Raw genomic sequence first — 14,294 nt, forward strand, 5'->3', positions numbered from 1 at the left:
GGCACAGCTGCCCATATCTTGCCCTCCTCCTGAGCTGGGCTGTGCAGCATGAGCCCCTGCCCCTCTGCCCACAGTTTGGTGCTGTGTCCCCTTTGCCAGGCTGTGAGTTGATGGGCAGCGGACCCTGGGAGGGGTGAAATGCGGAGAGCACAGGGCCTATATGAGATGCAGGGAAAGCTGGGGAGACCAAACCAGGGGCCCCAGCAGCAGGTCAGATCTGAAGTTGGGTCGGGTCAAGTGTCTCACTCCTGTAATCCCACACTTTGGGAGGGCAAGGCAAGAGGATCACTTGAAGCCAAAAGTTCAAGACCAACCTGGGCAATACAGCAAAACCGTGTCCAAAAATTAAAAGATTAGCAGGGGCGTGGTAGCACATGCCTGTAGTCCCAGCTACTCAGGAGGCTAAGGCAGTGGGATCCCTTGAGCCCAGGTGTTCTAGGCTGCAGTGGGCTATGACTGTGTCACTATACTCTAGCCTGGCATCTCAAAAAAAAAAAAGGAAATTCTGCTTCGGGCTTGGTGTTCCCTAGGTCTCTTCCGAGCTGGACAGCAGGGAGTATGTCTGGCCAATCAGAGGCCCTGAGAAAAGCTCCTCTGGCTTCTTGCAGTGGTGTGGGGGACACTGAGCCCTACTCTCAGGGACCTGAGAGGGGCCAGGGAGGGCAGCGCTCTGTGCTTAGGAAGAGGCCGCCTAGGGCTCCTGGCTCAGTCTTTGGTCAGCTCTGGCACCTCTGCCACCACAAAAGGAGCAACGTCTATGGCTCTGTACATGAGTGTCAACATGCTGCCCACTGAAGGGACTGGCGAGCACTGTGAGTGGGTCCTGGCTGCAGTTCTCCACCCAAGCTGCCTGGGGAAGCAGGATGAGACCTCAGGGTCCAGTCTGACCCTGCTCCCACAGCTCCTTCCCTTCTAGCAGTGAGGGGAGGACATTTCCCCCAGCCTCAGAGAACCCAAGAAAGGCGGAGGGGCAGTGTCTGCCCAGGCTGGTGGAGGCATTTAGGGAAGTGGTAAAGAGCACAGCCCTGGCCACCTGTACCTGGGAGACTCTGGGAAAGTTACTTGAATCTTTGTCAAGCCTGAGGTTCCCGAACATGAGGTTAACAATGTCTGTGTCACAGCCTGGCTCTAAGAATGAAATTAAATAATGCATGTAGAGTGCATCACAAAGTGCTTAACGCTTCCAGTCAGCAAATGTGAGTTACTATTATTGCTGCAATCGGATTAGTCACTGTGATGATCCACAGGGCTACAGGTCCCTCTCCAGCCTCCCTCCCCAGGAGGTGTCTCTGCCATCCAGGCTCTCACCAGCTTGGCTTCCACTGGAGCTTGGGAAGGAGTCTTTCTTTTTAATCAAGAAATGGCCCAGGGAGGAAGATGGCAGATATGTGTTTACAGCTTTTCATTTCCCTCCTCGCCTCTTTGCAAATACCCTCTTCCAAGATGGAAAATAAATTTCTAATCCTGTTGACACGCATCGATTTTTCCCGCCTGCACCCACCTCTCAGCTCTCCCACATTAGCAGGTCTTATAGTTAAGACCCTTGCTGGGGCTGGGCTTGGTGGTAGCCCAGGGGAGTGAGGGCTGCAAGGCATACAGCAGACAGTGAGCTGCCGGAGCTTCCCCAGCACGTGGCTTTGAGGAGGTGTGCAACCAACAGCTTTGGTCCGCTTCTGCCTGGGGCTTCTTGAATGGGGAGTGAGGTACATAGTGGGGGAGACCCTCTCATTAGGAGGTCAGGCATTTTCTGCATTTTCCCCTTGATGGGACATGTGAGGTAGAGGCCAGGGGACCACAGGACTGCTAGAAGTTCAGCAAATGGACCACATGTGGTCTGCCCCAAGTAATCAACTTTGTCAGCGAGGGGCCTGTGTGCAGGGCCCTTATGTCCTACAAACAGGACCAGCTACGCAAAATAGGGCTTGGAGAGAGAGAGTCTAGATGGAGGGAAGACGAACAAAACGCGTGGGACTGTGCAGGGCTGGCAGCTTCCTGGTGCTGGCACCTGGAGAGGAGTGGCCCAGGCAGACATGGCTCGGGGCTGCTTGGCTTACACCAGTCCTGTGCCTGGAAACAAATGCTCTCTCTCCCAGAGCGTGGCTGGGGAGGCGGGGGGGCCTGCTCAGTCAGACAGTGATGGAGTTGGCTGAGACTGGCTCTAAACCCCTGACAGCCTTGTCAGAGACCACACTCTGGGCTGGAGCCAGCCGCAGCCCCCAGGGCACTTTTTAGGAGGTGAAAAGTGCAGCAGTTAAAGGCGGCCCTGTTTCCCACCGCACTCAGCATCCCCACCTCCCAGGCTGCCTGGCTCCCCTGAGCTTACCCCTACACCCTGCAGTGTGGGGCTCCCCTCCCCCCAGGTTCCTCCTGAGGCTCTAGAGTTCATTGCCACACCCACAGACCAGGGGTCCTCTTGGCCCACCAGTGGTGAGCGCCTGGGAGGATGGGGGCTGGGGCTGGCAGGGACTGAGAAGGCAGTCCCCGTTCTCCTCTGGAAGGGGTTACTGTTCTCTTCCCACGCATGCTGGAGGAAGGAAGGAGGGCAGCTTCTGGAAGCCGAGGATGAAAAGACTCCTCTGGTTCTGCTAACAGGAATCCTGGTTTGGGCTGCTGGCACCAAGGAGCAGGTAAGAGGCAGCGCTCCCTCTGGCCTGCTAAGGGCCTCATGCCTAAGTTTGAGCACAGACCACTGGCCCAGGCACCTCGTGCACTGGTGCCTTCCCCACAACACAGCCTGGGCTCCTGCAAGCTCTTGCCTGAGTGCTGGGGCCTGGGGGCAGGCATGGCCTCCCTGGCTGGAGTCTCCTTCCACCCACAGGCTCCTAGGAACAGGCTTTCTCTCCTAGCCCAGCTTTTGTTTCCAAGCAGAATGAGGCAAGACATGGCATATCCTGCACCCACCCCCGCCAGCTCCTAACACTGAAGGGAAACCTCTGGTGCTCTTGGTTCAGATCACCGGAACTGCCGTCCTTGGCCACTGGGCCAGGCACAGGTGCTTAAAGCCTCAGCAGGGTTTGCTGGGAGACCTGAGGGTGAGAGACCTCAGATGCTGCCAGGTGTCCACCACCTCTTGAAGGTGAAAGTCATGACCGACATCTGGCTGGGGAGAGGGCTGAGGACACTGCAAGTCAGGCAAGCAGAGGGCCCTCTCTGTGCCTGAGCTTCCACCTGAGAAACCAGGGAGGGCACGGGCATGTCCCCTTCCCCTGCCGGCTCCCCTTCCCTCCAGGACCCATAGAGGAAAGCTCAGGCAAGCCCTGTTCATGACAGCAGGCCAGTGCGGCCTTAATGCCATGAGGGGGGCTTAGAGACAGACTAGAGCCCTGGATCCCCGGGGGCCCCAGCAGGGACAGGGCAGATGCCAGGAGATGTGTGTGCTGGAATGCTGGGGAGGGAGGAAGAAGGTGGGAAAGGTGGGGGAGGAGAGAGGCCTGAGGACTGAGGAGAACTCGGGAGGGGCTTCTCCACAGCACCTGTCCCACGTTTACCAGGCTTGTTATAGTCGTCACGCCTCTCCTCTAGAGCCTACTGTGCCTGTGTGTGTCGTGGGGAGGGCACTGGAGTTCCAGGTGGAGCTTCAGCCCAGCGTGGGTTCACCTTTGCAGCCTTTGAACCAGTGAAGAGTGGTAGCACCAGCATGTCTGAGCCACAGACTGTGCTGGCCTGGTGGGGCTGGGGCCATATCCCCCACCCCCGACAGCTGCCACACCTCACTCCCAGGAAAGCCTCCCAAAATCTTGGCTTCAACAGAGAACATGGCCGGATCACCCACTCAGACCATCTCGACTGGACTCCACATCCAGGGACCCTCTTGGTGCCCACACATTAGTGAAACTTGAAACCCTGACCAAGGGAGAGTACATGCAGTCACCACACGCCATACAAGGGGACAGAAAAGGCTGCATTGACCCAGCTCCTATGTCCCTGTTTTGATGTGTCTGAGAAGCCAGGCTCAGGACTGGCCAGTTGTGGAGAAGCCCTGGCCTACAGCTCCCCGTGGCGGGCCGGGGAGGAGGAGGACTGTAGACTCAGTGCTGTCACAGATGTGTCAAATGACCTGGGCAAGTCACTTCACTTCTCATCTGCATCAGCATCTGTGGCACAGGAGGGGAGGGTCTGCTCCGGTGACCACACTGGGTGTGTGTGGCTCTAACGAGAAAAGCATGCAGGGGGCTTTAAGAAGCAGAACCCACACCGGACACGCACTTGAGACCTGTGGGCAAAATATAAGCTTTGCTGCCTCTGCTGTCTCCAGCAGGTGGAGAGCCCCCAGGAGCGGGGTTGAAATGCCCCTCCTAGCTCCAGCTCCTCAGTGCCACCCTGGGAGCAGAGCCTTGGCCAATGCCTTTTAGGGTGGACTCAGTGCTGAGGGGCATGGCAGGCAGGCTTGGGGGATGAAGAACGCCCGGCCAGGTGCCGCCATGCCACCATTGTGTGTGGAGGGGCCTGGAGGAGTCTCAGGCACCAGCACACAGGCCCGCTATGCCCAGCTATGAAGAGGGCACAGGGCTTGGAGGCTCACCCTTGGCACCAGGTGCTAGCAGCTGGCCTTGACCTGCCTGTGCCCTGGAGTCCAGCCTTGAAGCTTGGAAGACCCACCCTAGTTCCCGGCTCCCTGAGGTCCCCTCCAGCGTGATGAGATAGCACTGGGCCCTGTGGACCACAGGGGAGCGGCTGTCCTTTGAATGCTGCTGGCCGGCGGGCATAGCCACATCTGGTTCTCATTCAAATGTCCAAATGTAATTAAATTCCCTACAACACAGCGGAAGAGTTTGGTAAGATGTGGCTTTCCCCTTTTCCATCAAGGTTAAGAAATCAGTCTCTCATTCCATGGGCAGACGTGCGTTTCTCCCTGCCACTGGTCTGTCCTATTCTGCAAAGGCTAAGGCCTGTGCTCTGATCTGTTATCTAGAGCTTATGGGGCTGGGGCCAGCATGGGATACCCGGATCTCCCCCACCCCCATGTTCCATTTACCCACCTGAGAGGATTAAGAGCTGAGGCCAAAGCTGCAGGCTTGCCGCTGAGCAAGGCAGTGTGCTGGGGGTTGGTCAGGGGTGGGGGTGGGGGGTCAGTGCCCCCACTCCTTCTGTAAGGGTCTCCCGACCCTGAGGAGATAGCACTGTGCCGAGGCTCACCTCAGTGACACACCAGTGTCCTTCCACTGCTGGGATGTGGGGGTGTCATAATAATCTGCTGAGGGGACTCCTGCTTTCTCTGTAGCTCTTCACAGTAGGAAGTGCTTGAGGATTATGATTCTGGAGTCTTTGGGATAAGGAACCCCCTGTGCCTGGGCATGGCCCTACAGCCCAGGGCAGGGGAGGCCCTTCCCCACCTCTTACTTCCCACCTTAGGGCCCTGGGACTGCTTCAAGGAGGCACCCCTCTCCCCACCCCTCCCTGTACACAAAGGAGGAGAGGTGTGAGAGACGGTGGAGGAATCCGCCTAATAGACAAGGCCCCACATGGTGCCTGAGCCCTCTCCAGGAATCTCCAGGACCTCCACATCTCACAGACTGCCACTGCTGGCCTGGAAGGGCTCTGGACAGCTTAAGGGACAGCTGGGTCCAAGGTACAGTCCTGTGTGAGAGGGGGCATCCTGTTTCAGGCTTCAGTGCCTCTGTTCCTTGGCCTCCTGCCCAGGACTTCCCCATATCCAAATCCAGGCAGAATGGTCCCTGGAGGGCTGCTTTTCCCAGCTTCCCTTCCCACTGGAGGATCTTCAGTTCACGGCATTTATGACTTTCATGGTAATGGGTTCCATTCTACTTCCTCTATTTTTCTAATCATTGTGGTACAGGCTTTATGAGAGTTTCTTTTCTTTTCTTTTCTTTTTGGAGATAAGGTCTTGCTCTTTCACCCAGGCTGGAGTGTGGTGATGCAATCTCCACTTACTGCCACCTCTGCCTTCCGGGTTCAAGCAATTCTCCTGCCTCAGCCTCCCGAGGCTGTGCCACCATGCCTGGCTAATTTTTGTATTTTTAGTACAAGTGGGGTTTCACCATGATGTCCAGGCTGACCTCAAACTCCTGACCTCAGGTGATCTGCCTGCCTCAGCCTCCCAAAGTGCTGGGATTACAACCGTGAGCCACTGCGCCTGGCCCCAGGCTTTATGAGAGTTCCTTAATAAGTGAGGGTCTTTTTTACTTTGAAACAAACTGTCCTGAAAGTTAATAACTTGTTTCGGCTGTGACTGCTACCCAGAGATCAATGAGGGTTGGGGAAAGGATGAGCAGGCTGGGGGTAGGAGAGAATTTTCTAGATTAATAATGCTATGCTGAAGTTGAGGTCCCTTTAAGACTCCAGGCCAGCTCCTGTGTTAGAGTCCCACATGCTGCTCACAGCAACCTTAACAGAGAACCAGAACCACATACAGGCACATATGGCATCTGTGTGCCGAAGAATGCTGGCCTTAGGGACAGGCACACACACCCAAGTTGGTGTGAACTAACCAATCCCAATGTCACTGACCTGGCTTTAAAGAGAAAGAGTTTTTTATATTTGTTTCCAAATGGTAAACCTAAGTTTAGTCATAGATTTAATTTCTCAGCGGCCATTTAGCGTCTGGTAGCCTTGACATTGGTGAATAAGGTTCGAAATTTACTAACCCAGTTCTTGGTCTAGTGTTCCAGGCCAAGCCTAGCCAAAGGAATGGTGTTGGGGCATGGCCTCTGTTGCCCTCTTTGGGGTCCCAGCCTGTGTCTAAAGCCCACATGCCGTGGCTGGGAGAGGCTCACAGTCTCAGCCAATTGTGGAGATGCCGCCACCCGTCCAGATGGAAAAGGCTGGGCTGAGGCCGGGCTGCCTTTGTGCTGTGCTCGCAGACTGGCTACTGGTGCCGGGGCTCTATTCATTATTCAATTCAGCTGGCTCGGGTGAGCCTTTCCATTTGCTCCTCCAGGAGGAATAACAAATCTAGAAATGCAATTCCACTTTGGTGTATTAAGATATTGATTTGCCTGTCGGGTGGAAGTGCATTTGTTCTGTCAGTCCTCCCATGGGTAGGAAGGGGTTAACCAAATGTTTATCACAAGGCTGGCTTCAGAGTTGAAAGTAATGTGATCAGTAATGAATTTTGTGTTACATTAGGTTGTATAAATGGACAGACAAGCGCAGACAACAAGTGGCCAGGAGTCGGGGCTAATCTAATGATGTAAAAATAGAGACAGCACCAATTATACTAGGGGCCAGCTCCAGGCTCCTGCAGGGACTGCAAATGAATAGGTACAAATCAAATTACTCACTAATAGACGCACTACAAGAGGGGCAGTCAATGGTAAATGCATTAGAGCCTAGTGACCTCTCTGCTCTGCACCGCAGAGTCCGAAAATTTGACTTCCATCTTCAAAGTGGGGGGCAGGGAGTGGCGTTCTCAAAGAAACTCTTGTTGGGTGAGGGATGACAACCGCTCCCCATCCCAAACCAGTCCCCAGCTAGAAGAGACCTCCCGCCTAAGCTGACCCCTACCCTCACTCAAGTGCTCCGGGGCCTGGGCACGAGGGTGTAGGAGAGCACCCTCCTGAAGGACAGAAGCAGCAGTGGGACAAACCCTTCCACGTAGGCAAAGATAGGACATTACATACCAAAACACTTCACAGCCACGTGTCTCTCGGGGGGGAAGGTTTTTACTGCTACGTCAAGGGCTGTGTCTGTATTGAAAATAAAATATTCCTTTAAAGAGGATCACAAACTGGACCTTTAAGAGAGCAGGAAGAGCTGAGATCAAAGTGAGTCAATACCCAAATCTGGTCTGACCACTAAGAGCTTCACGGGGGTGTTCACGGTCTGTTCCCAGGCACAGCACGTCTAGGGTTTTACAGATTTCTCACTGGCCTAAACTGGTATCATCCTTCCCTCTCCCCCTCCTCCCCAGTCCAGCTGACTGAGTTCCTACTCCTGCCTGCTGCATAGGGCTGGGGTAGGGAAGGACGTGGAGAGAAAGTTGGGATCTTGGGTAACCCCTCAGATTTTCTTCCTATTCTCAGCTTCCGTGGATTTAGAAACCAAGTCTGAAGTTCAAAGCTGCTTGGCAGGGTGGACTTAGGGAGAGGTCACCAAGACCAACTCGAGGGCACTAACCGCACACTCCCATTCAGCTCTCAGTGGTCGGGGATGGATAATACACGAAACCAAGAAACTCCAGGCCTTCCAAGGACCCAGCCTAGGCTCACACTCCTCCAATGCCCCCCTTGGGTCAGCACCAAACAGTCACACACAATGCTGTGGAGATGGCACACTGGCCCTGGCCCAGTGGAGCCGGGAGATGATGGGAGCATTCCAGGAAAAGCGAACACAGCGGGCATGGAATGGAAAAGTCACCCTGAACGAATGACACAGCTGGGTGGTGATTCTCACCAGACTCAATGGAGGGCGCAGAGGGGTGGAAATGCCAGGTAGTGCACTATACCCAGTAAAAAATACGTGGGCAATGGGGGAGGCTATGGAGCCTGGTGCTGGGGATTTTGCCAACAAATTTAAAAATGTCTTATGCAGTGGGCTGGCAGGTCCCTGGGGGCAGGAGTAGGGTAGGAGGGGAACTGGCAGGAAGAAATAAGCAAAAAACTGAGGCTGGAAAGCTGTTTCCGGTAAGAGTGCTCCAAAGTGCCTTCTTCTACTAGGAAACTTGGCTTCTCTGTTAAGTCAGATTGGCTTGGCTTGGCCTGGCCTTCTGGGTACAGGGCTCTCTATGGCTCCTAAGAGCCAAGACTCTGGATTCCTAAAGGGTCAGAGGGTCACTGCCAACTTTCATTTTCTGTGAGCAAGTGTGTCTCCCTCTCTCAGCAGCCACCATATCCAGTGGGTGGCCTGCAGTTCTCAGGCCATGTTTTGAGAAGGGAGAGGGGCAGAGGCAGGGGCAGAAGGGAAAGGTGGGTATTTAACCATCCATGACCACATTCAACTTTGTTCAGAATCTCACACCTCACAGAAAGGTCAGTGGTTAAAAGTCAGTACTGTGGCAGAGGAGGAGGAGCAGGGAGAAATCCTCCCTCCTATTAACCATTTACCTACGTTAAGGCTTCCAGAGGAGAGCCTGTGCTTTGGGGGTCCAACAGCCCTCCCCCAGCCCCTCAGTCCAAGCCTGTGCCTTTCCACAGTCATTCCTGCTTTCATGTCGGAACAGCACCTGGAGAGGGGACTCTGAACGGTCACAGAGGCCACACCGGCACTTCCTCCTTGTTGATAGGAATCACTGTGCCTTGGTGAAAGAGTTGAAAGGTGACTTTAGACAACTAAGAAATAAGCAGAGGAGATTCTCAGCCCCAAACTCCCACTGCAGCTCTGCCCCTGGTGAGGCCTCCGATAGCCTTAGTGATGAAGGTTGGGGAACGATCTACCCAGAAGCAGATTTGGGACCTGGCCAGAAACAAACAGGTGTGACTTTTAATCAATAGTTATTCCCACTGCCTTGACTGGCTTTCATTCACCTCTCAGAGGCCACAGAAACCAATCCAGTCACTCAGCAAACATGAACTGAGGCTCAGCCTGGCTCTCCTTCCAGTGCTGGCTGCTGGGCAGGGAGAAGGCTGGTGGCTGGGGATAACAAAGCTGATTCAGACTCAGTTCAAAGAATCAGAAGTGGGTCAAGACACACTCATGGGAGTATGAGTGAGGGAGGGGCTGGAGGGACCACCAGGGTCGGCCCTTCTCCAATGGCAGAACCAAGGGAACTGGTCAGCAAGTTAATGGAAAAGGCAACATACACTACTTGCCTAGGGCCCAGTGTCCAGTGAGTAGGTGGTGCAGAAATTCAGAGACAGAGTGAGTTGCACAAATTTGGCTTCATGGTCAGGGAAAGCAACACTGAAGGGGTGAGACTTGAGCTTGGCCTAAGATTGGGTAGAGTAGGAGGGTGGCAGGCTCCTGAGGGCTGACCAACATGTGCCAGAGCCAGGTGAACAGGGTGCGTGCTGGGGAGGCTGGGATCCTACTTTTGTATGAAGGTGGAGGAGGTGGAATATGTGGAGGTGACTGCAGAAGGGAGGTGGGACATCAGGCTGGAGGGGGAGGTGGGACATCAGGCTGGAGGGGGAGGTGGGACATCAGGCTGGCGGGGAAGATGGGGAAGGACTGTAAGAAACCAGAAGCGGCCAGGCCTATAATCCCAGCACTTTGGGAGGCCGAGGTGGGTGGATCATGAGGTCAAGAGATCGAGACCATCCTGGTCAATGAGGTGAAACCCTGTCTTTACTAAAAATACAAAAATTAGCTGGGCATGGTGGTGTGCGCCTGCAGTCCCAGCTACTTGGGAGGCTGAGGCAGGAGAATTGCTTGAACCCAGAAGGTGGAGGTTGTGGTGAGCTGAGATTGTGCCATTACACTCCAGTCTGGGTAACAATAGCGAAACTCTGTCTCAAAAAAAAAAAAAAAAAAAAAAAAAAGAAGCATGATGGTGAGGAGCCTGGGTGGTAATGCGCAGGCCTGGGCACTTTCTTTTCTTTTTTTTTTGAGATGGAGTCTCACTCTGTTGCCCAGGATGGAGTGCAATGGCACTATCTCGGCTCACTATAACCTCTGCCTCCCGGATTCAAGCAATTCTCCTGCCTCAGCCTCCTGAGTAGCTGGGACTACAGGCACACGTCACCATACCCAGCTAATTTTTGTATTTTTAGCAGAGATGGGGTTTCACCATGTTGGTCAGGCTGGTTTCAAATTCCTGACCCCATGATTCGCCCACCTTACCCTCTCAAAGTGCTGGGATTACAGGTGTGAGCCACCGTGAGGCCTGGGCACTTTCTGAGCAGGGAAGTGAGACGGCAGTCAAGGTAGGCTTTGCAGGTGAGAGTCCCCTTCCTCTGCTGGATCCCTGCTTATTCTGAGTAAAAGGCGAGAATGACTGATAGGACTCCCACCCTTCAGACCAGGTGAGACCGGCAGGATCTTCATAACTGAAACCTCTGCCCAGATATCTTATTTTAATCCTACATCTTTCAGTTATAATCTCACTTCATGTCTTTTGTTTCCTCCTTTGTACCTGGCAGTGCTGTGACAATTAGAGGACATTTGTGTGGCAGGCAGAGTCTGAGGCATACAAGTCCCTTGGGAGGTGTGGCCACTGCTCCCGCGGGGAGGAGTAAATGAGTAGGGCGGGTGGTCCATACAGTAGCCAGAACACCAGAGGCCAGGACGCTACAGGAGGCCAGCAATGACTACATTTACTAGCTCCCCCTCCCACTGTGTCAGAGAGGAAGAAACTGAGCCCAGAGACGCAAAGGCACTTGCCGCGGGTCACAGGCTTCCCCCGTTTCTTGATGAGGGCTTCAAATTCCATCGAAAAGGAAACAAACAAACAAACAACAAAAAACATTTTTCCCAATGGCAGGAGCTTGATGCTGGGAACTGAAAGGGGTCTCGGATTTGGCCTCTCTTGCCAATGGAAAATAGCTAGGAATAGGCAATCCGACACTGAACTGAGATACAAATAGCAACACCAACATTACCACCCCTGCCGAGGCCACTGGCTATCACACAGTCTTGCTGGCACAGCTGCTCCCTCTCGTCCTGAGCAGGGATGCTTATGACCTGCTGGTGGGACGGGGCCCTCTATTTGGTGGCTGTGTGCCTCTGGGGACATTTTCTTCTCCCACCCTCAGCAATCATGGCATTAGGTACTGGGGAGTTATAGCTTTGCCTCTGCATTCTAGAGAGACCATGCTCCGTGGGCACAGGAGCTCTTCTGGCTTCCACTTGGTCTAGCTCAGTTAGGGAGGCCTGGTGGGAAGCTGGGGGTAGAAGTCAGAGAGAAGCAGACCCACACTTTAGTACTGTGTCCTCCTCTGGTGCCTTCATCTCTCTGAGGGTAGGAACCACGTCTCTGATTTTTTCCCAGCCTATGGGGGAAGAAACTGGCAGATGCCGACAGACAGCCTGCCTGCCCCAACCACAGAAAAAGTGCGTTGGGCCACGGATGAGGTCATTCAGAGAAGACACTGAAAGAATTTTTCTAGAAGCTGTAGGAGCAGGAAAACTCCAGGGCCTAATTAGGTGAGGCAGAGGAAAGGCCCTAGGTGCTGGCTAAGTTGCTTGCGTGACAGCATTTGCTGAGGAGCTTGGTGTTGCAGAGAGAGGGGCAATTTTAGGAGCAGTGGGCAATCAAGGATATTGCCCAGAGAAGCCTAGAGTCTTTGGCAAGACAGCCAGACCAAGCCAGAGCTATAACTTGCACCGAGGAATCACCCTAGCCTTCTTGAGAAGGGGGCCCAGGAAATTGGATAGGTAAGCCTTGAAGGAAAAAATTAAAGACTGAAGACTGGGTCTCATGGGTGGCCATGCTGGGCATCCTGGAGAAGAGAGAGAGTCTTACTTTCAGGAGGCCAAAAGACTGTGACCCTTCCTGGGTATCCAAGATAAACATCAGTTTGGCTGAGAGAATGGCTATAGGAAGAGGAGGGAAGATTCTTCGGAAAGATCAAAGCAGCTTGGCCGCGGTGAAGCAGGGAATGTGACCGATGGGACTATGGCTATGCTGGCCCTGTGAAGGCAGAATCTTCAGCTTACAAGACCTCCGGGTTTGCTTAGGATGGGACAGGGTGGATAATGCAGGACCCGTAAAGGAGGCTCGCCTTTCACTTAGAATCAGAAAATCTCAGGGCCCACACCACACATGTAAGTGTCACTTCTCCAGCTGCCTGGGGTAACACTGCCAGTTCCTGTTTCTATGGCCTTGCAATGAGTTGGGTCAGTAGGGTGCATCTATTTACCCCTAGGGCTGGACTGGGTGAAGTTCTCTTCTCTGAATTGCAGATTTAAAAAATATGTTGGAGGCAGAAAATTCTAACCACCACCACACCTCAAATGTCTGCAAAGTCCAATGTGGTCAACTACTTTCTAGAGTGAACATTTATCTGCTTTTAAAATGGGACTGACCAGAGAGTAGGGATGGCTAAAAGATAAGATAACTGGACCAGTGCAGTGGTTCATGCCTGTAATCCCAGCACTTTGGGAGGCCAAGATGGGCAGATCACCTGAAGTCAGGAGTTTGAGACCAGCCTGACCAACATGGAGAAACCCCATCTCTACTAAAAATAAAAAATCAGCCAAGCATGGTGGTGCATGCCTATAATCCCAGCTAGCTGGGATGCTGAGGCAGGGAAATCGCTGGAACCTGGGAGGTGGAGGCTGCAGTGAGCCAAGATTGGGCAACTGTACTCCAGTTTGGGCAACAGAGCAAGACTCTGTCTTAAAAAAAAAAAAAGATGAGATAATTAACACATGGCACTGGTGCCTGCAATTATTGTCATCTGATCATGTGGCACCCTGTGGTGGGATTGGGCCAATATGACTCCTCTTGGAAATGCAGTCTTAGAATGAAAAAGTTCCCAGCCCTCAGTATTGAGCCAGGTAGGCATTCCAAGGCCCTTTGGAAGAGCTTATTCTACAGGCAGGAGAGGCGTCCAACACACTGAGTTATTTGGTACATATCTGATCAACTCCAGTAAAAAATAGCTCACATTTATTGAGAGCTGACTTTCTACAGTCTTGAAAGACTTTATTAGCACACATGGATGTGCATGCACACACACACACATACACACATATTCACACACACACACACACACACACACACACACATGAATAGTGCTTTTAGGTCATCTTTTGCAAAACATAGGCAATCAACAAATATTTGTTACTTGCTGAAGCCATCCTGAGATCACTGAAAAACTGCTTAATGGTCGAAGTGTGCTTTTTATGTTAACAAGAGAACAAGAAAGGCTCAGCCCTTTCAATACATAAAAGTAGCTTCTGGCCGGTGTGGTTTACGGTCGTAATCCCAGTCCTTTGGGAGGCTGAGGCAGGCAGATCATGAGGTCAGGAGTTCGAGACCAGACTGGCCAACATAGTGAAACCCCATCTCTACTAAAAATACAAAAAATTAGCCGGGTGTGGTGGTGTATGCCTGTAATCCCAGCTACTCAGGAGGAGGCTGAGGCAAGAGAATTGTGTGAACCCGGGAAGTGGAGGTTGTAGTGAGCCCAGATCGTGCCATTGTATTCCAGCCTGGGCAACAGTGCAAGACTCTGTCTCAAAAGAAAAAAAAAAGTAGCTTCCAACAGAAATCTCTGGAAGAGCTTTAGTTGAAAATAGTCTTAAAGCCTTTTCTGCAGAGTAATTAACACACAAACGGGAAAACTCAGAGGATTTAGGAGAATAAGCTAGAGCGTTGACTTTCAAAGTGCAGATTACAATTCATCAACGTATTATGAAATCACTTCAGTGGGTCATGAATGCCATTTTTTTAATGAAACAAAATAGAAAGTACGAGATAGTTCTTTCCTTAGAATAACAGAAGGTGGCTGGGC

General features: G+C 52.8%; 1 protein-coding gene across 8 annotated transcripts in view; it reads right to left on the reverse strand.

Annotated features, from left to right (window-relative positions):
• Window positions 1-14,294, reverse strand: part of BCAS3 (BCAS3 microtubule associated cell migration factor) — a 754,554-nt gene that overhangs the window by 5,366 nt on the left and 734,894 nt on the right. For 4 of the 8 annotated variants that reach the window (XM_078373696.1, XM_078373712.1, XM_078373694.1 and 1 more), the window contains one exon: window positions 7,581-7,646. The exons of the other annotated variants lie outside the window; for them this stretch is intronic. In XM_078373696.1, the coding sequence (XP_078229822.1) occupies window positions 7,581-7,646 (66 nt within the window). The remainder of the gene's footprint in view (window positions 1-7,580; window positions 7,647-14,294) is intronic. 8 annotated transcript variants of the gene reach the window in all.

This window comes from Callithrix jacchus, chromosome 5 (genome assembly GCF_049354715.1).
Source record: "Callithrix jacchus isolate 240 chromosome 5, calJac240_pri, whole genome shotgun sequence".
NCBI classification, from domain to species: domain Eukaryota; kingdom Metazoa; phylum Chordata; class Mammalia; order Primates; family Cebidae; genus Callithrix; species Callithrix jacchus.